At 42.6% G+C, this 20,872-nt stretch overlaps 1 protein-coding gene across 2 annotated transcripts in view; it reads right to left on the reverse strand.

Annotated features, from left to right (window-relative positions):
• The window catches only part of ZNF462 (zinc finger protein 462), a 137,537-nt gene that overhangs the window by 19,381 nt on the left and 97,284 nt on the right, over positions 1-20,872 (reverse strand). For both annotated transcript variants that reach the window (XM_077249319.1, XM_077249320.1), the window contains exons 8-9: positions 16,052-16,319; positions 9,812-9,948 (exon numbers count right to left, since the gene is read on the reverse strand). In XM_077249319.1, coding sequence (XP_077105434.1) covers positions 9,812-9,948; positions 16,052-16,319 — 405 coding nt within the window. The remainder of the gene's footprint in view (positions 1-9,811; positions 9,949-16,051; positions 16,320-20,872) is intronic.

A 20,872-nucleotide genomic window follows, 5' to 3' on the forward strand; every position in this document is an offset into this window, starting at 1 on the left:
AAGTTTTACATTTTATCAAAGAAGCTGGAACATTTTTCTCTTTTACTTGGATGTAAAATAAGTACAGTCTGCAAGAGCTAGAGCCAGACTTTGTAAGAACTTCCCTATATGACCTTCATCAACTTTAGCTGGTTACATAGATAGTGTTTGTCTTTTGGAGACAGCCCGTTAAACTCATGTACAGTACTGTTGTGAATTTGGATTTTGGGCTCCCCCGGTGGCTACTGGTGGAATTGAACTGGTGTCTTCATCTTCTCTGTTCACCTGTTCCCATCAAGATGTGGGAGTCGCTATATAACCTTGCTGCTCTGTTAGTTGCTTGCCGGTCATCAATGTTATCAGAAGCCTCTCTGTGCTTGTTCCTGCTCCTAGACAACTACTAGATAAGTTGGACTCTTGTCCATGTTTGTTTTTGCATTTTGTTCCAGTTCACAGCTGTAGTTTCGTTACTGTGTCTGGAAAGCTCTTGTGAACGGGAATTGCCACTCTGGTGTTATGAGTTAATGCCAGAGTTTTAAAGTAATTTCTGGATGGTGTTTTTTGATAGGGTTTTCAGCTGACCATGAAAGTGTCCTTTCTGTCTTCTGCTATGTAGTAAGTGGACCTCAAATTTGCTAAACCTATTTTCATACTACGTTTGTTATTTCATCTCAACTCACCGCCAATACATGTGGGGGGCCTCTGTCTCCTTTCGGGGTATTTCTCTAGAGGTGAGCTAGGACTAATATTTTCCTCTGCTAGCTTTATTTAGTCCTCCGGCTGGGCTGGGCATCTAGAATCAACGTAGGCATGCTACCCGGCCACTGCTAGTTGTGCGTTAGGTTTAGTTCATGGTCAGCTCAGTTTCCATCTTCCAAGAGCTAGTTCCTATATATGCTTATGCTATGTTCTCTTGCCATTGAGATCATGACAGTTTGACCGGCCCGCAAAGTGTTAATTGTTTGGGCTGAAGCAGGAGAAAAAGAAGTGTTGAAGGGAAATTTTTTTTTTTTTTTTTCCCCTCAGAGTTTTGCTGCCTAGCCCTTAATTGCTGTCTAGCTGCTTCTTACCTCCTCTTAACCCTTGAATGGCTCTGTGTCCACCTGTTTGTAATGGATCTTCAGAGTGTAACTGCAGGTTTGAAATATCTCGCCACGAAGGTACAAAATTTGCAAGATTTTGTTTGTCATGCACCTGTATCTGAGCCGAGAATTCCTTTGCCGGAATTTTTCTCGGGGAATAGATCCGGGTTTCAGAATTTTCGAAATAATTGCAAATTATTTTTGTCTCTGAAATCTCGCTCTGCCGGAGACCCTGCACAGCAGGTCAGGATTGTGATTTCCTTGCTCCGGGGCGACCCTCAAGACTGGGCTTTTTCATTGACACCAGGGGATCCTGCGTTGCTCAATGTGGATGCGTTTTTTCTGGCCTTGGGGTTGCTTTATGACGAACCTCATTTGGAGCTTCAGGCAGAAAAAACTTTGATGTCCCTATCTCAGGGGCAAGATGAAGCGGAAATTTACTGCCAAAGATTCCGTAAATGGTCTGTGCTTACTCAGTGGAATGAATGCGCCCTGGCGGCGACTTTCAGAGAGGGTCTCTCTGATGCCATTAAGGATGTTATGGTGGGGTTCCCTGTGCCTGCGGGTCTGAATGAGTCCATGACAATGGCTATTCAGATCGATAGGCGTTTGCGGGAGCGCAAACCAGTGCACCATCTGGCGGTGTCCACTGAGAAGTCGCCAGAGAGTATGCAGTGTGATAGAATTCTGTCCCGAAGCGAGCGGCAGAATTTTAGACGGAAAAATGGTTTGTGTTTCTATTGTGGTGATTCTACTCATGTTATATCAGCATGCTCTAAGCGCACTAAAAAGCTTGGTAAATCTGTTTCCATTTGCACCTTACCGTCTAAATTTATTCTATCTGTGACCCTGATTTGCTCTTTGTCATCTATTACCACGGACGCCTATGTCGACTCTGGCGCCGCTTTGAGTCTTATGGATTGGTCCTTTGCCAAACGCTGTGGGTATGATTTAGAGCCTTTGGAGACTCCTATTCCTCTGAAGGGGATTGACTCCACCCCATTGGCTAATAATAAACCACAATACTGGACACAAGTAACTATGCGTATTAATCCGGATCACCAGGAGATTATTCGCTTTCTGGTGCTGTATAATCTACATGATGATTTGGTGCTAGGATTGCCTTGGCTGCAATCTCACAACCCAGTCCTCGACTGGAGAGCTATGTCTGTGTTGAGCTGGGGATGTAAGGGGGCTCATGGGGATGTACCTGTGGTTTCCATTTCATCATCCATTCCCTCTGAAATTCCTGAGTTCCTGTCTGACTATCGTGACGTCTTTGAAGAATCCAAGCTTGGTTCGTTACCTCCGCACCGAGAGTGCGATTGTGCCATAGATTTAATCCCGGGTAGTAAATACCCAAAGGGTCGTTTATTTAATCTGTCTGTGCCTGAACATGCTGCTATGCGAGAATATATAAAGGAGTCCTTGGAAAAGGGACATATTCGTCCATCGTCATCTCCCTTAGGAGCCGGTTTTTTCTTTGTGTCAAAAAAAGACGGCTCTTTGAGACCATGTATTGATTATCGGCTTTTGAATAAAATCACTGTTAAATATCAATACCCATTGCCGTTGCTGACTGATTTGTTTGCTCGCATAAAGGGGGCCAAGTGGTTCTCTAAGATTGACCTTCGTGGGGCGTATAATTTGGTGCGAATCAGGCAGGGGGATGAGTGGAAAACCGCATTTAATACGCCCGAGGGCCACTTTGAGTATTTAGTGATGCCTTTTGGTCTTTCTAATGCTCCGTCAGTTTTCCAGTCCTTTATGCATGATATTTTTCGCGATTATTTGGATAAATTTATGATTGTGTATCTGGATGATATTCTGATTTTTTCGGATGACTGGGACTCTCAAGTCAGGAGGGTTTTTCAGGTTTTGCGGTCTAATTTTTTGTGTGTGAAGGGTTCTAAGTGTGTTTTTGGGGTACAGAGGATTTCCTTTTTGGGATATATTTTTTCCCCCTCTTCCATTGAAATGGATCCTGTCAAGGTTCAAGCTATTTGTGATTGGACGCAGCCCTCTTCTCTTAAGAGTCTTCAGAAATTTTTGGGCTTTGCTAACTTTTATCGTCGATTTATTGCTGGTTTTTCGGATATTGCTAAGCCATTGACCGATTTGACTAAGAAGGGTGCTGATGTTGCTGATTGGTCCCCTGATGCTGTGGAGGCCTTTCGGGAGCTTAAGCGCCGTTTTTCCTCTGCCCCTGTGTTGCGTCAGCCTGATGTTGCTCTACCTTTTCAGGTTGAGGTCGACGCTTCTGAGATCGGAGCTGGGGCAGTGTTGTCGCAGAAAAGTTCTGACTGCTCCGTGATGAGGCCTTGTGCCTTCTTTTCCCGTAAATTTTCGCCCGCTGAGCAGAATTATGATGTTGGGAATCGGGAGCTTTTGGCCATGAAGTGGGCTTTTGAGGAGTGGCGCCATTGGCTTGAGGGGGCCAGACATCAGGTGGTGGTATTGACTGACCACAAAAATTTGATTTATCTTGAGACCGCCAGGCGCCTGAATCCTAGACAGGCGCGCTGGTCATTATTTTTCTCTCGGTTTAATTTTGTGGTGTCATACCTACCGGGTTCTAAGAATGTTAAGGCGGATGCCCTTTCTAGGAGTTTTGAGCCTGACTCGCCTGGTAATTCTGAGCCCACAGGTATCCTTAAGGATGGAGTGGTATTGTCAGCCGTTTCTCCAGACCTGCGGCGGGCCTTGCAGGAGTTTCAGGCGGAGAGACCTGATCGTTGCCCACCTGATAAACTGTTTGTTCCTGATGATTGGACCAGTAGAGTCATCTCTGAGGTTCATTCTTCTGCGTTGGCAGGTCATCCTGGCATTTTTGGTACCAGGGATTTGGTGGCAAGGTCCTTCTGGTGGCCTTCCCTGTCACGAGATGTGCGAGGCTTTGTGCAGTCTTGTGACGTTTGTGCTCGGGCCAAGCCTTGTTGTTCTCGGGCTAGTGGATTATTGTTGCCCTTGCCTATTCCTAAGAGGCCTTGGACGCACATCTCGATGGATTTTATTTCAGATCTGCCTGTTTCTCAGAGGATGTCTGTCATCTGGGTGGTGTGTGACCGTTTTTCTAAGATGGTCCATTTGGTTCCTCTGCCCAAGTTGCCTTCTTCTTCCGAGTTGGTTCCTCTGTTTTTTCAAAATGTTGTTCGTTTGCATGGTATTCCTGAGAATATCGTTTCTGACAGAGGGACCCAATTCGTGTCTAGATTTTGGCGGGCATTCTGTGCTAGGATGGGCATAGATTTATCTTTTTCGTCCGCTTTCCATCCTCAGACGAATGGCCAGACCGAGCGGATTAATCAGACCCTGGAGACATATCTGAGGTGTTTTGTGTCTGCTGACCAGGATGATTGGGTTGCTTTTTTGCCATTGGCGGAGTTCGCTCTCAATAATCGGGCCAGCTCTGCCACTTTGGTGTCCCCGTTTTTCTGTAATTCGGGGTTTCATCCTCGATTTTCCTCTGGTCAGGTGGAATCTTCGGATTGTCCTGGAGTGGATGCTGTGGTGGAGAGATTGCATCAGATCTGGGGGCAGGTGGTGGACAATTTGAGGTTGTCCCAGGAGAAGACTCAGCTTTTTGCCAACCGCCACCGTCGTGTTGGTCCTCGGCTTTCTGTTGGGGATTTGGTGTGGTTGTCTTCTCGTTTTGTCCCTATGAGGGTCTCTTCTCCTAAGTTTAAGCCTCGGTTTATCGGCCCGTATAAGATATTGGAGATTCTTAACCCTGTTTCCTTCCGTTTGGACCTCCCTGCATCCTTTTCTATTCATAACGTTTTTCATCGGTCATTATTGCGCAGGTATGAGGTACCGGTTGTGCCTTCCGTTGAGCCTCCTGCTCCGGTGTTGGTTGAGGGTGAGTTGGAGTACGTTGTGGAGAAAATCTTGGACTCTCGTGTTTCCAGACGGAGACTCCAGTATCTGGTCAAGTGGAAGGGATACGGCCAGGAGGATAATTCTTGGGTGAATGCATCTGATGTTCATGCCTCCGATCTGGTTCGCGCCTTTCATAGGGCCCATCCTGGTCGCCCTGGTGGTTCTGGTGAGGGTTCGGTGCCCCCTCCTTGAGGGGGGGGTACTGTTGTGAATTTGGATTTTGGGCTCCCCCGGTGGCTACTGGTGGAATTGAACTGGTGTCTTCATCTTCTCTGTTCACCTGTTCCCATCAAGATGTGGGAGTCGCTATATAACCTTGCTGCTCTGTTAGTTGCTTGCCGGTCATCAATGTTATCAGAAGCCTCTCTGTGCTTGTTCCTGCTCCTAGACAACTACTAGATAAGTTGGACTCTTGTCCATGTTTGTTTTTGCATTTTGTTCCAGTTCACAGCTGTAGTTTCGTTACTGTGTCTGGAAAGCTCTTGTGAACGGGAATTGCCACTCTGGTGTTATGAGTTAATGCCAGAGTTTTAAAGTAATTTCTGGATGGTGTTTTTTGATAGGGTTTTCAGCTGACCATGAAAGTGTCCTTTCTGTCTTCTGCTATGTAGTAAGTGGACCTCAAATTTGCTAAACCTATTTTCATACTACGTTTGTTATTTCATCTCAACTCACCGCCAATACATGTGGGGGGCCTCTGTCTCCTTTCGGGGTATTTCTCTAGAGGTGAGCTAGGACTAATATTTTCCTCTGCTAGCTTTATTTAGTCCTCCGGCTGGGCTGGGCATCTAGAATCAACGTAGGCATGCTACCCGGCCACTGCTAGTTGTGCGTTAGGTTTAGTTCATGGTCAGCTCAGTTTCCATCTTCCAAGAGCTAGTTCCTATATATGCTTATGCTATGTTCTCTTGCCATTGAGATCATGACACAGTACCATGCTAAAGGACAGGTGTGTAACGTGCAAAGTTTGAATCCTTTCAAAAATACAAATATTAAGTTTATTTTTAGCAATAAACAAAATGCAAAGCGAAAAAAAAAACAAAAGAAAAAATGTAAATCAAATCAACATTTGGTGTGATCATTCATTTGCTTCAAAACAGCATGAAATCATCAATTCTTCTAGGTACACTAGCACAGTTTTTGAAGGCACTCGGAATGGAGTTTGTTCCAAACATCTTGGAAAACTAACCATAGATCTTCTGTGGATGCAGGCTTACGCAATTCCTTCTTTCTCTTCATGTTATCCCAGACAGATTCGACAATGTAGAGATCAGGACTCTCTGGGGGCCATATCCTCACTTTCAGGAGCCCTTGATCTTAATTACACTTAAGATACTTCTTACGGACATTGTTGTATGTTTAGGGTTGTTGTATCTGCCTATAGTTATCTACAATGAGGACACCATTAATCGTAACCAAATCCCAACTCTGTTTGCTGAAATGCTGCCCCCAAATTTGCAAGAAACCTTCACCATGCTCATTGGTGTCTGCAGACTCATTAATGTACTGCTCTCCAACCCTTTGTTGAACAAACTGCCTTCTTTTTGATTGATCAGTCCAGAGCACCTGCTGCCATTTTTCTGGATTCCTGTTTCTATGTAGTCGTGCATAGTTAAGTTGCTTGGCCTTGTTACCATGATGAAGGTATGCCTTTTTGGCCACAATTCTTACAAGACCAATTCCAGCCAAACTTCTCCGAACAGTAGATGGATATAGCTGGGACGCACTATTTTTCTGCCAGGTCTGAGCTGATGGCACTGCTGGACATCTTCCGATATTGAACGGACGTAAGTATGATTTGTCTTTCATCTGCAGCACTATATTTCTTTGGACGACTGTGTCTGCGGTTCTCAACATTGACTATTTCTTGGTGCTTCTTCAACAGAGCTTGAACAGAACATCTTGAAACCCCAGTCTGATTTAAAATCTTTGATAAGGGGAGTGTAATGACACTGACGATATCACTGGCGCAGCCTAGGGGGCACTATCAGATGGCACGGGAACTAGCGCAGGGAGTGGGGGTAACAAGGCACGCAGTGCGCAAGGACCTGAGACTAAGCAGTGAGCACAGGACCTGGAATAAAGCAGTCACGTGATAACAGGGGGGTGTCACCGTGCATGCAGCCAGGGATGGCAGCTGAGGGCACGGAGTACAGGGCTCAGAATGTAAACATAGTCAAAAGAGAGCCGAGGGTCAAAACCAGACGAGAGCGTGGTACCAAGGGATTAGACAGAGAGTAAACCGAGACAAGCCAAGGGGTCAGATAACCAGGAAGGACAGGGCAGTACAAGAGAGTAGGTTACAGAGGCAAAAGTCAGAGGACAAACCGGGTCATACACAGCAAGCATGCATAGAGGCACAATGATTATGGATGGGTAACCTAGGTCAGCACAACCACAAACTGAGAATACGGAAGTATCACCAACACCAACCACAGGAACTACCAACATTAAATAGCCGCCAAAGAACCAAAGAGAGGCAGACTAGAATTAACCCTGACCTGACCAGGATGGAGGCGGAACCATCCTGTCAGAGTTATGACAGGTAGACCTTGATAATAAAGTATAACTACCTTGAATCTTGTTGCTGTGCTCAGACCTGCCATGGTGTATGACCTGTGACATGAAACGTTCTGCCACAACTTCGCCTTTGTAACAGAGCTTGACAGTTCGTCGCACATTTTTAAACCTCTCACACATCTGTTTCTGATAAGGACTATGTTTCAACCTTCATGTGCAAATGATGATCATAACCACCCCTTGTATAATTGATTACTCATACACATGACTATAATCCTACAAAATCCTTGACTTTGTGCAAGTGTACCTAGAAGAATTAATGCGCTTTTGAAGGCAATAGGAGAATCACAACAAATATTGATTTGATTTAGATTTCTCTTTTGTTCATTCACTTTGCCTTTTGTTAGCTGATTAAAATAATCTATTAACATTTCAGATTTTGAGAGCAATCTTACTTTAAAGCATTTTTGTCCACACCTGCTTAGTTTTTTTGCACAGTAAGAGATATGGACTGGTTTTGTGATAAATGATGTAGAGATTTACAAATATAAATGAAGTTAAAAGAACTTTTGATAGAAGTTTTGAAAAATTAGCTTAAATCATTCCTAGTAACTATGCTGCAGCTACACGAGTGGTTCAACCATTTCCCTAAATGCCCTTGCTACTGTCAAATTAAATGATGTCAAATGTGGCATCGATTTACAAGAGAGGTGGATTACCTGTTTTATCTGCCTTGTACTCTTTTCAGATGGATGCAAAACAAGAAGCCACAGCTCTTAATAGGATTGCAGAGAATTAACATTGCAAAGACAGCAGTGGTGCCACAAGTACAGCACATTAGAGGACATTTGACTAAAAGCATAATTTTATACTTCACCGCATTAAACAATCATCTACTTTACATTTTCTGGCTTTTGAATTTGCATGTTTGGCAACCACTTGTTTGTGATCCTATAAAAATTGTTACGTGCCTTTACTAGCAGTATTGGTCATTGACTATATTCATGAGAGCAACCTTACCCTGTGTACATAGGATATATACATACAAATGCCACCTATTCATCTAGACAACTAAAAATGAAACAAAAAATAATAGTATGGTATCTAAGAGAGAACTGCCACTGAAATAAAGGCTGAAAACCTGCAAGGAGGATTTGTAGGGCAGATTCTTAATCTTTCAATTCCAAAAGCATTTTCGTAAAAATACTGTACATTTAGGTCACCAATAGAGGGAACATGGTCGAGATCGCTGTGAGGAGTATTTAAAGGGCAATAAACAGAAAGGATTGTCTCCAAAAGGCATCACCCTATTCTGCCCGATTTAGATAGGTAAAGAAATTGACAAAAATGCTATGTTTTTTTTTTTACCGATAATGTTTAGATCCCACCTAGAATACTCAGGTGACCCAAGAACTCTTAACAAACACAGTAGAATTGGCAATTGTTAGTAGATGTTAATTATTATGATGTCTATCTGATATATATGCATGGTGGCATGTCCTGTGCTGGTTCGGAACTGAAATACTGCCACAATGTGGTTGGATGATCACATGATATACTAAGGCATTTGTATATGTTGGTCTATAGAAGAGGACCTGACATCTACTTGTTTATACTGTAGCCCACATTCACTAGCCAGGGGATAGGGGTTGAGGGACAACGATGCCATGTCACCCACTCGCCAGTGTAGCGGAGAGCGGCTCTTGCTACACTCACAGTCAGCGCATACAGCGCCGTGCACTCAGAGAGTGGCTCCCGCTACACTAACGTGCGCGTTTGGCTCAGTTGCTTCTTCACGAACCTGTTGCCGGCCGCTCCTGCTGTATTCGCCGCTCAAATTGAAGCAGGGATGTAGAGCGTGATAAGAGCAGTATCAAGGCAGGGTGGAGTGATGCATTTTCTATTACAGTCACTGTTCTGGGACAAGGTATCTACTAGTATTACATATTTAGGAAAAGCTTGATATATTCATGTATTGTATGTTTTTTTACTTTTAAAGCTTGAATTTAAATATTGGCACCTTGCGCGTTAAAGGTAGCATGGTGTGGTGGTACACTACAAGGTGTGTACTGAAGTTTGCTTACTTGTTGTACTACAGTTTCTCAGTGCTGCTTAGAGAAAATACTTCTACTACTAATTTCAATAAAATATCTTCTGCAATGTTATATTTCCAGCCAGGAGAATATTTATTATGTCACGAGTATAATTTAAGTTATTAGTTTACTCGAGTAAAATATATAACAAATGAATTCATGAGAAGCAAATAATTAAGATATGCTTTCCAAATATATAAGGTGGAATAATTAGTGAATTAACATGATCCAACATGCATCCCGGAATACGTCATTTACCTCTGTGAAGGACGATATGATCTATCATGTTATGTTTATATTTGGTATGATATAGACAGAGAGGACATCGAAGATCTTTGGGCCCTTCTTCAGGAGAGGTGGAATGGCCAGATTCAACATGCATAGTAAAAGCAGATCTGTGAAAGTAAGAGCAAGATATCTGGGTTACATAGTCACTAAGTCTTCTGTACACCATGTAAAAGAAGTAACCAATGTAAGTGTTACAATAACTCCAAGTTAAATTTAATATTAAGCATGTGTTCAGAGATTAAGAAATAGAGGACATTTGACCTACTATCCGAAGTGGTGAAAGATTCCTGCTCGCATAAATCTGAAATCTGATGCTTGGGCAGTATGTCTATTTCATTACATGTGTACAGACGTAGAGAAGTGGCAAAGTACATCTTCATCTGACAGGCCAACCTTACTGGTCACGAAATTCTGCTAACTGTAGCTAGAATCAGCTATCATTCACAACCTAAACCATATCACAAAATATAACTAGATTTCTGCAGTGCCTGTATGGAAATGGCAGTAGTTGAATCTTGACAGTCTGAAATATACACACTTTTGCCCACTCAAGTAGTGGTGGTTACGTAAGCCCTAGTATGTGTTTTGCATAGTTTTGGGCGAGTGCAGACTTACTTCTCATCTGCATATCTCAATAGAACATTGAGAGAAGCAGGAGAAACCGGCTCGTGACTGTCAGTATGGAAATGGCAAACTTATGGTCACGTGATGACCGTTTGCGCAGGCAACATAGCGGAATTCTGGCATTGTGAATACTTCACACTGTCAAGATTACGCTACTGCCATTGCAATAGATGCACTGCAGAAATCTAGTTTTAGCCTGAAAGATCCCTATGATAAAAAAGCTGGAATAAAAAAAATAGCAAAGGTAAATAGTTTGTGGTACAAATTTGCTGTTTATGGCCTTTTCGTGAACTTTTCTATAAACTGTCAAAATCGATCTATGCTTCGCATGTATGTAAACAAGAAACGTTCTGCCTGTTACCTACAAATTTAAATGTCTCTAATTCTAGAAAACATTGTTTACACTCTATATATAAATTTTATCATTTACATTGGTGATCACATTTGTACTTTTTGTTTTGTTTGTCCCCTTCCTTTTTTCTGCTGATCGAGAAATGTTTTAGGATGGTCCTACAAGGGACCACTGGTAATTTTACGTATGAGTTATTTACTTATCTGTGCTATAATTACTACAAATATACTACCGTCCAAAAGTTTAGGGTCACTTAGAAAAAGCACATTTTTTTCCAATGAAGCTAACATTAAATGATTCAGAAATACACACTATACATTGTTAATGTGGTAAATGACTATTCTAGCTGCAAACGTCTGGTTTGTAATGCAATATCTTCATAGGTGTATAGAGGCCCATTTCCAAAAACCATCACTCCAGTATTCTTATGGTACTTTGTGTTTGTTAACTGTGTAAGAAGGCTAATGGATGGTTAGAATACCCTTGAAAACCCTTGTGCAAGTATGTTAGCACAGCTGAAAACAGTTTGGCTGAATAGAAAACCTATAAACCTGGCCTGCCTTTGAGCTAGTTGAGAATCTGGAGCATTACATTTGCTGGTTCCATTAAACTCTCAAAATAGCCAGAAAAAAAGAACTTTCATGTGAAACTCGACAGTCTATTCTTGTTATTAGAAGTGAAGGCTATTCCATGCGAGAAATTGCCAAGAAACTGAAGATTTCCTAAAACGGTGTGTACTACTCTCTTCACAGGACAGCACAAACTGGCTCTAACCAGAGTAGAAAGAGAAGTGGGAGGCCCGCTGCACAACTGAGCAACAAGACAAGTACATTAGAGTCTGTAGTGTGAGAAATCGACACTTCACAGGTCTTCAATTGGCAGCTTCATAAAACGAATCTGTCACCCCAAAATTCGCCTATAAGCTAAGGCCACCGGCATAAGGGGCATATCTACAGCATTATGTAATGCTGTAGATAAACCCGCCATGTCATCTGAAAGATAAGAAAGACAGGTTATATTATACTCACCCAGGGGCGGTCCCTGGGCGGACTGGTCCGATGGGTGTCACGGTCCGGGTCCAGCACCTCCCATTTTCATATGATGACGTCCTCTTCTTTGCTTCCTGCCGCGGCTCCTGCGCAGGCATACTTTATCTGCCCTGTTGAGGGCAGAGCAAAGTACTGCAGTGTGCAGATGCCGGGAAAGGTCAGAGAGGCCCGACGCTTGTGCACTGCAGTACTTTACGCTGCCCTCAACAGGGTAGATAAAGTATGCCTGTGCAGGAGCCACAGCAAGAAGACAAGAAGAGGGCGTCACCGAATGAAAATGGGAGGCGTTGGACCCGGACTGCGACACCCATCGGACCGGACCGCACAGGGACCACCCCTAGGTGAGTATAATATAACGTGTCTTTCTTATCTTTCAGGTGACATTGGGGGCTTATCTACAGCATTACAGAATGCTGTAGATAAGCCCCTGATGCCGGTGGCCTTAGCTTATAGGCGAACTTTGGGATGACAGATTCCCTTTAAATAGTACACACAAAACGCCAGTGTCAACATCTACAGTGAAGAGGTGACTCCAGAATGCTGGCCTTCAGGGCAGAGTGGCAAAGAAAAAGCCATATCTGAGACTAGCTAATAAAAGGAAAAGATTAATATGGGCAAAAAAACACTGACATTGGACAGAGGAAGATTGGAAAAAAGTGTTATGGACAGGCGAATCCAAGTTTGAGGTGTTTGGATCACAGAAGAACATTTGGGAGACACAGACCAACCGAAAAGATGCTGGAAGAGTGTCTGACACCATCTGTCAAGCATGGTGGAGGTAATGTGATGGTTTTGGTTTGCTTTGGTGCTGGTAAAGTGGGAGATTTGTACAAGGTAAAAGGGATATTGAATAAAGAAGGCTATCACTCCATTTTGCAACGCCATGCCATACCCTGTGGACAGTGCTTGATTGGAGCCAATTTCATCCTACAACAGGACAATGACCCAAAGCACACCTCCAAATTATGTAATAACTATTTAGGGAAGAAGCAGACAGCTGGTATTCTATCTGTAATTGAGTGGCCAGCGCAGTCACCAGATCTCAACCCCATTGAGCTGTTGTGGGAGCAGCTTGACCGCATGGTATGCAAAAAATGCCCATCAAGCCAAACCAACTTGTGGGAGGGGCTTCTGGAAGCATGGGGTGAAATTTCTCCAGATTACCTCAGCAAATTAACTGCTAGAATGCCAAAGATCGGCAATGCTGTGATTGCTGCAAAGGGAGAATTCTTTGACGAAAGCAAAGTTTGAAGGAGAAGATTATTATTTCAAATAAAAATCTTTTTTTCGAACCTTGTCAATGTCAATGTTTTAAATTTATTTGGCAACTCATTTGATTAATAAAAGTATGAGTTTTCATAGAAAACACAATATTGTCTGGGTGACCCTAAAATTTTGAACGGTAGTGTAGATCATATACAGTTGAACCCCTCTAAAAGAACAGCTCATTGATGAGACCATGCCTTAATCCAAACCAGATTTCCTGTGACGGTCACAAATTTAAAATGGACTTTTTAGCATTCCTGACATGTCTATTCTGATAAATACTTGTATTCTACATAAAATAATAATGCTACAGCAACTTTTCCCAACATTCTGCATCATACCATTTCTCCGTTATTTGTACTAAAATATCATGGCAGCTTAGTGTTAGGCATTGTGCACACGTTGAAATTTTGCCAATTTTTTGTGCAAATTTGTCACAAACCCTGAAAGGTATTCTGACGCCAGCAAAGTGAATGAGAATACTGAAATGTCATGCACACATTGCCTATTTGTGACTTGCAGATTTGGTGCAGTTTCAAATCAATTATTTTTTTTTCACCCACTGACTTCAATGAAACCAATCAAAAACGCTACAAAAACATAGATATAAAAATTATTGCTTATTTCTAGTGTTTTTTTGCACGTGTTTTTAGACAGCAGTGAATGCTATAGAAATAGATAATAATAACCTATTTGGGCCTCACTGTCAATGAGAGTCAAATGTCCCCCCGTGTATCCCTGGGGCACATTCATGTGGTAACTATTCTCCTGCATTGTTTTCCATTAAACATATCATGGTTATTTGTTGTAGTTATTTGATTTTGCACCTTGATCTACTCATTTGTTTGCACTGGCTAAATTCTCCTTTTGCAAGACTCCCATACTCTCACACCTTGGAGCATTATTTGCACACACCTTAATGACTTTCTTTTGCTTCTATATATACATGGTATATCTATTTACTCTATGCATCACACTACCATTCATTATTAAAATGGTATTTATATATGTGTGTATACATATACGTTTTATATTTGCAACTAATGTGGTGTTTCTATATTGTGCACTGAGTCAGTTATTTATTTGCTTCCTACACATACCCCTATTTTGTATTATTAAATGGTCTTAATATGTATATCCCTTTGAATTGATGTGTTGTAAAGGATTTTTACATTAATCTTTGGAGAAGAGAGACTCCTTTTTTTGACTGATCAAAAGAGATAAATAGAGAGACATAGGTAATAAATATAAATAGATATAGACAAACCTATAGATGGAAAAATAGAGAGAGCGAGAGACATAGACATTCGGACATATAGAGTGACAGGCATATAATTGCACAACCCCTCAACATATTATACAATTTCACCCAGTAGAGCTTATTGGACAGTTTTTTTTTTATTAAATAAACAAATGAAAAAAACGATGTGGGGTCTCCCCTATTTTTGATAACAAGCAAAGGTAGACTGCTGAAGGCTGATATTATAAGGCTGAGAAGGTCCATGGTTATTGGGCCCTTCCCAACCAAAAAATACCAGCCTACAGACACCCGAGAAGTTGCCCCATTAGATGCACCAAAAAAAGCACACACAAAAAACTTTTTAATTTAAAAAAACACTCCCCCACACATTCCCTGGTTCATCAATTTATTTAAAAATAAAAAAGCCATGCAGGATTCCTTAGACTATGATGGACCTGGCTTAAAAAAAAAAAAAAAAAAAAAATGATTAGCCAGAGAATATGTTGGGGAGTGGATTTCAAATAAAGTTTTGAGTTGCGTGTTTTTGTATTTTTAATTACTGGGGTTGCAATGGGGGTATCTGATAGACACCTCTCTTTTTAATACTAACACCAGTGATTGATGTTAGCTGTGATTTTGGACAATTCACATCAATCGGAAAGAGCAAAAACAAAGTACTAGAATTGGCGCATCTCATATGATGCTCTACTCCTGGGGTGGCTGAGAGCTGGTATTTTTAGACTAGGAAGGACACAATAACAATTGACCTTCCCAGCCTTATATCAGCCCCCAGTGGTATGCTTTACCTTTGCTGGTTATTGAAAATAGGGGGGAACCCCAAGTTGATTTTTTCATTTATTTATTTAATCATAAAAATCTGTCCAATAAGCTCCACAGGGTGCAATTTTTTAATATGTCGGGGGTTGTGCAATTATATGTCTGTTGATATAATATCTATTATCTGTCTATTTCTATTTATTATCTTCTGTATAGCATCCATTGCTTTCCAAAAACGCTAGAAAAACACTGGTGAAAAAAGCATGTATAAACACGATAAAACCGGATGTTTTTGCCAATACTTTTTTTCCTGCCAAGAAATGGTGCAGAAAGTTCAGAATCCAAACACTCAATGTGTGCACATTCCCTTACTGTCCTCCTGTCAAAGTGGTGTGCCAGGTCAATCAGTGTCAGCACTGATCGGACACTGTCACAGTGTGCAGGGACCCCTCACTTCACCCAACTAGTAACACTCAGTTGTCAATTTATCTATATATTTCTAGTAGGAATATCAGAAGAACTACACCACATCTATAAGAAAAGATGTTGTAGAATTGTTAAAATGAAGATACTGCTATTTACTAATAAAGTCATGTCAGGAAAGATGACAGATTTTCTTTAAGTTCCACCATACAATGTACATGCTGTCTTTCAGAGGACAAATCCTTTAGAAGGCAATTCTTAATGCTGTTTGCGGTAGTCGTCTCTAAGAAGTTGTAATGTAGCAGAATTAAGAAAACATATACTGTATATTGTGTCTTTTTCTTACTGAAGGGTTATACTCTGTAAGCATGTGGTTAGGAAGATACTTTATCAACTTTGGACATTGGATCTAAATCATTAGGCTGCACAGATCTAATTAATAGTAGCACAAATATGACAATGCAGTGTTTTTTTCTTACTTGTAGCATGTATAAAAAGAGCAATCTTTGCACTTAAATAGCTTCTTTCCCCCATGTTTGTCTCGATAATGACGACGAATGCTCTGGATGTAACCAGAAGAAAAGTCACAAAATTCACAGTTAAGGACAGCTTCCTCGTTTAGCTCAGGGACTGCATTGGCCACAGGAAGAGGAGTAGGACTATTGTTGCTGTTATTTCTGGCTTGAGCAGCTGACTGGTAATGATTGAGCTGCTGCTGAACATCTGGTGGCTCAAAATATGATGATTCTGGGAATGACAAAACGAAGAAGGTCAAAGATTAACTTACAAAGCTACCAGCGCAAACGCATTAACAATTACCAAACCACAAAAAAATATGGCAACGCAGTGAAAAGTCGCTTTATGCAAGTCGAATATTACCCAGAGCCTCTATGCAACTCATGAATCTTCAAGACAATAAAGTAAAATGATAGCCAATAAAAAGTGGCTATTATTTTGTTACATATGGCATTTATCACTATTAAGGCTAGTAACTGTTCTTATGTGTATGATAATCACTTTGTATGAATGGACCTGGATATAAAAATATACTGCTAATTTACTAATATATGGCCACGGAGGAAGAAAAATACACTTCTATTATCACAAGTTTGATTTGACCGCTCAGACATAATACTGTATTTTTCCATTAGTAATACCATTCATAAGGGGAAGATATTCCATTACACACATGAGGCTCATGCCTAATAACAGTAATGGAAGAAATAGCGCCTGGGTTTCAAGCTATAGTGATCTTCGATCTATGCTTATACACAGGAAATACAAGTACTCCAATTATTTTGCACTAATGCAGAAATCATATGATTATGATTAAAAAGGGTTTTCTGCAGCCATCAGGATAAAAGAAGTACAAAAGCCAATCTTACCACATAAATTTGCCCACCCCGCACCAGCTCTGCCACTCCAATGATCTCCACCGGGCCGGAAGCGATAATTTCATGACTACCTGTGACCTGACCACTGAAGTCACTGAGGTTTTGCACGGTTTCATGGCTGGTGGTTGGGATATCATGATTTCCACTTCCCCAGAGATTAATGGTAACAGATTTTTTTTTTCAGCAAATATTATACATATTCGCCATCTTCTTGCGACTATCCCCAAAAGGTCAATTTTTCAATGCAATTTTGATTATGCAATAAATTAACTGACATACCAAAGAAGTTCTTGTCTAAACCTAGGGTGTGGGTTAGTCTACACGTCTGCATGTAAAAATGATATCTTATTGGCTACTCTCTGGAAAATGGCTAAACCAAGAGAATTTCCAGTTCTGAACAATCAGGTTCTTACATGCCAGCAAACATGTATTGGCTCACTATTTCCTTGCCTGAACTTCCTTTATTGCAGTTCTATGCAATCCTCTATTGTAATCATTTAGATCTGACCTTCATAAAAATGCTGTTTGCTTAGGCTGCTTATGGCGATAATAAAATAGCTTTCACCAGCACATTACTAAGCTGTCTATCATTTATTGTTATGCAAGATCTAGAATTACCTGTGAGTAAAGTGCTTCTAACACTAAGATGAGTTAATTCTTCTCCATGCAAATGTCTTATTTATATGGCACTATCTAGCCTTCCCACTACATAAAGGACAAATGTACGACTGGCACTTGCTGGCCACAAAGAGCTGCTCTTGGAGTCCGACATAAGTGTACTCAGTACACATATACCGTATATACTCGAGTATAAGCCGAGATTTTCAGCCCAATTTTTTGGGCTGAAAGTGCCCCCTCGGCTTATACTCGAGTCACGGTCGGCGGGTGAGGGGGAGAGGGCGCTGAGGCATACTTACCTAGTCCCGGCGCTCCTGGCGCTCCCCCTGCCCGTCACACTGTCTTCGGGTGCCGCAGCTCTTCCCCTGTACAGCGGTCACGTGGGACCGCTCATTAGAGAAATGAATAGGCTGCTCCACCTCCCATAGGGGCGGAGCCGCATAATTCATTTCTCTAATCAGCGGTGCCGGTGACCGCTGATAGAGAAAGAGGCTGCGGCACCCGGAGACCAGCTGTCCGGGACAAGGAGCCAGGGACGCCGGGAGCAGGTAAGTATCGCATATTCACCTGTCCTCGTTCCACACGCCGGGCGCTGTCTCCATCTTCCCGGCGTCTCTCTCTCTCCACACTGACTGTTCAGGTCAGAGGGCGCGATGACGCATATAGTGTGCGCGCCGCCCTCTGCCTGATCAGTCAGTGCAGGGAGACGCCGGGAAGAAGGCGCCGAGGAGCTGCAAGCAAGACAGGTGAGTATGTGTTTTATTATTTTTATTGCAGCAGCAGCAGCACAGCTATGGGGCAATAATGGTGCAGAGCACTATATGGCACAGCTATGGGGCAATAATGGTGCAGAGCACTATATGGCACAGCTATGGGGCAATAATGGTGCAGAGCACTATATGGCACAGCTATGGGGCAATAATGGTGCAGAGCACTATATGGCACAGCTATGGGGCAATAATGGTGCAGAGCACTGTATGGCACAGCTATGGGGCAATAATGGTGCAGAGCACTATATGGCACAGCTATGGGGCAATAATGGTGCAGAGCACTATATGGCACAGCTATGGGGCAACGGTGCAGAGCACTATATGGCACAGCTATGGGGCAACGGTGCAGAGCACTATATGGCACAGCTATGGGGCAACGGTGCAGAGCACTATATGGCACAGCTATGGGGCAACGGTGCAGAGCACTATATGGCACAGCTATGGGGCAACGGTGCAGAGCACTATATGGCACAGCTATGGGGCAACGGTGCAGAGCACTATATGGCACAGCTATGGGGCAACGGTGCAGAGCACTATATGGCACAGCTATGGGGCAACGGTGCAGAGCACTATATGGCACAGCTATGGGGCAATAATGGTGCAGAGCACTATATGGCACAGCTATGGGGCAATAATGGACGGTGCAGAGCACTGTATGGCACAGCTATGGGGCAATAATGGTGCAGAGCACTGTATGGCACAGCTATGGGGCAATAATGGACTGTGCAGAGCACTGTATGGCACAGCTATGGGGCAATAATGGTGCAGAGCACTGTATGGCACAGCTATGGGGCAATAATGGTGCAGAGCACTATATGGCACAGCTATGGGGCAATAATGGTGCAGAGCACTGTATGGCACAGCTATGGGGCAATAATGGTGCAGAGCACTGTATGGCACAGCTATGGGGCAATAATGGTGCAGAGCACTATATGGCACAGCTATGGGGCAATAATGGTGCAGAGCACTGTATGGCACAGCTATGGGGCAATAATGGTGCAGAGCACTATATGGCACAGCTATGGGGCAATTATGGTGCAGAGCACTGTATGGCACAGCTATGGGGCAATAATGGTGCAGAGCACTATATGGCACAGCTATGGGGCAATAATGAATGGTGCAGAGCACTATATGGCACAGCTATGGGGCAATAATGGTGCAGAGCACTATATGGCACAGCTATGGGACAATAATGGTGCAGAGCACTATATGGCACAGCTATGGGGCAATTATGAACGGTGCAGAGCACTATATGGCACAGCTATGGGGCCATAATGAACGGTATGGAACATCTATTTTTATTTTTGAAATTCACCGGTAGCTGCTGCATTTTCCACCCTAGGCTTATACTCGAGTCAATAAGTTTTCCCAGTTTTTTGTGGCAAAATTAGGGGGGTCGGCTTATACTCGGGTCGGCTTATACTCGAGTATATACGGTATACCCTTTGTAGTTTATATACGCCTAATTTACATACATATTTACCTAGTAAGAATGAGTTACATATAGTCCAAAGCTACATTAACAATTCTACCGGCCTTTACACTGAAATCTCCCAGCATTCCTAGCAGAAATGTAAATGGAGCTGTGCTCCGTAATACAGAAATGATTGGCGATCAGCACACAATAAATAATTCCATACATTTATTTATTTTACTCACTTATATAGCGCTATATAAGTGACATTATCATATTTATTATACAGACATTACCATTACTGTCCCCATTGGGGCTCACAATCTAGATTCCCTATCAATATGTCTTTGGAATGTGGGTGGAAACCGGAGAACCCGGAGGAAACCCACACAAACACGGGGAGAACATATGAATTCCTTGCAGATCTTGTCCTTGGTGGCATTCGAACCCAGGACCCCAGCGCTGCAAGGCTGCAGTGCTAATCACTGAGCCACCATGCTGCTTTACACATACAATACAGACCAAAAGTTTGGACACACCTTTTCATTTAAAGATTTTTCTGTATTTTCATGACTATGAAAATTGTACATTCACACTGAAGGCATAAAAACTATGAATTAACACATGTGGAATTATATACTTAACAAAAAAGTGTGAAACAACTGAAATTATGTCTTAGGCTACTTTCACACTAGCGTCGGGCTCGGCCCGTCACAGTGCGTCGGGCCGAGGTCCCCGACGCTAGCGTTCTCTGCACCGCACAACAGGGGCAGCGGATGCATTTTTTCAGCGCATCCGCTGCCCCATTGTGAGGTGCGGGGAAGTGCGGGGAGGTGGGGGCGGAGTTCCGGCCGCGCATGCGCGGTCGGAAAAAGCGGACCGTCGGGAGCAAAAAACGTTACATGTAACGTTTTTTGCTCCCGACAGTCCGCCACAACACGGCGCAACCGTCGCACGACGGTTGCGACGTGTGTCAATGCGTCGCAAATGCGTCGCTAATGTTAGTCAATGCAGAAAAAACGCATCCTGCAAGCACTTTTGCAGGATGCGTTTTTTCGGCAAAACGACGCATTGCGACGTATTGCAGTTAACGCTAGTGTGAAA

Source organism: Ranitomeya variabilis, chromosome 1, assembly GCF_051348905.1.
Source record: "Ranitomeya variabilis isolate aRanVar5 chromosome 1, aRanVar5.hap1, whole genome shotgun sequence".
Taxonomy (NCBI): Eukaryota; Metazoa; Chordata; class Amphibia; order Anura; family Dendrobatidae; genus Ranitomeya; species Ranitomeya variabilis.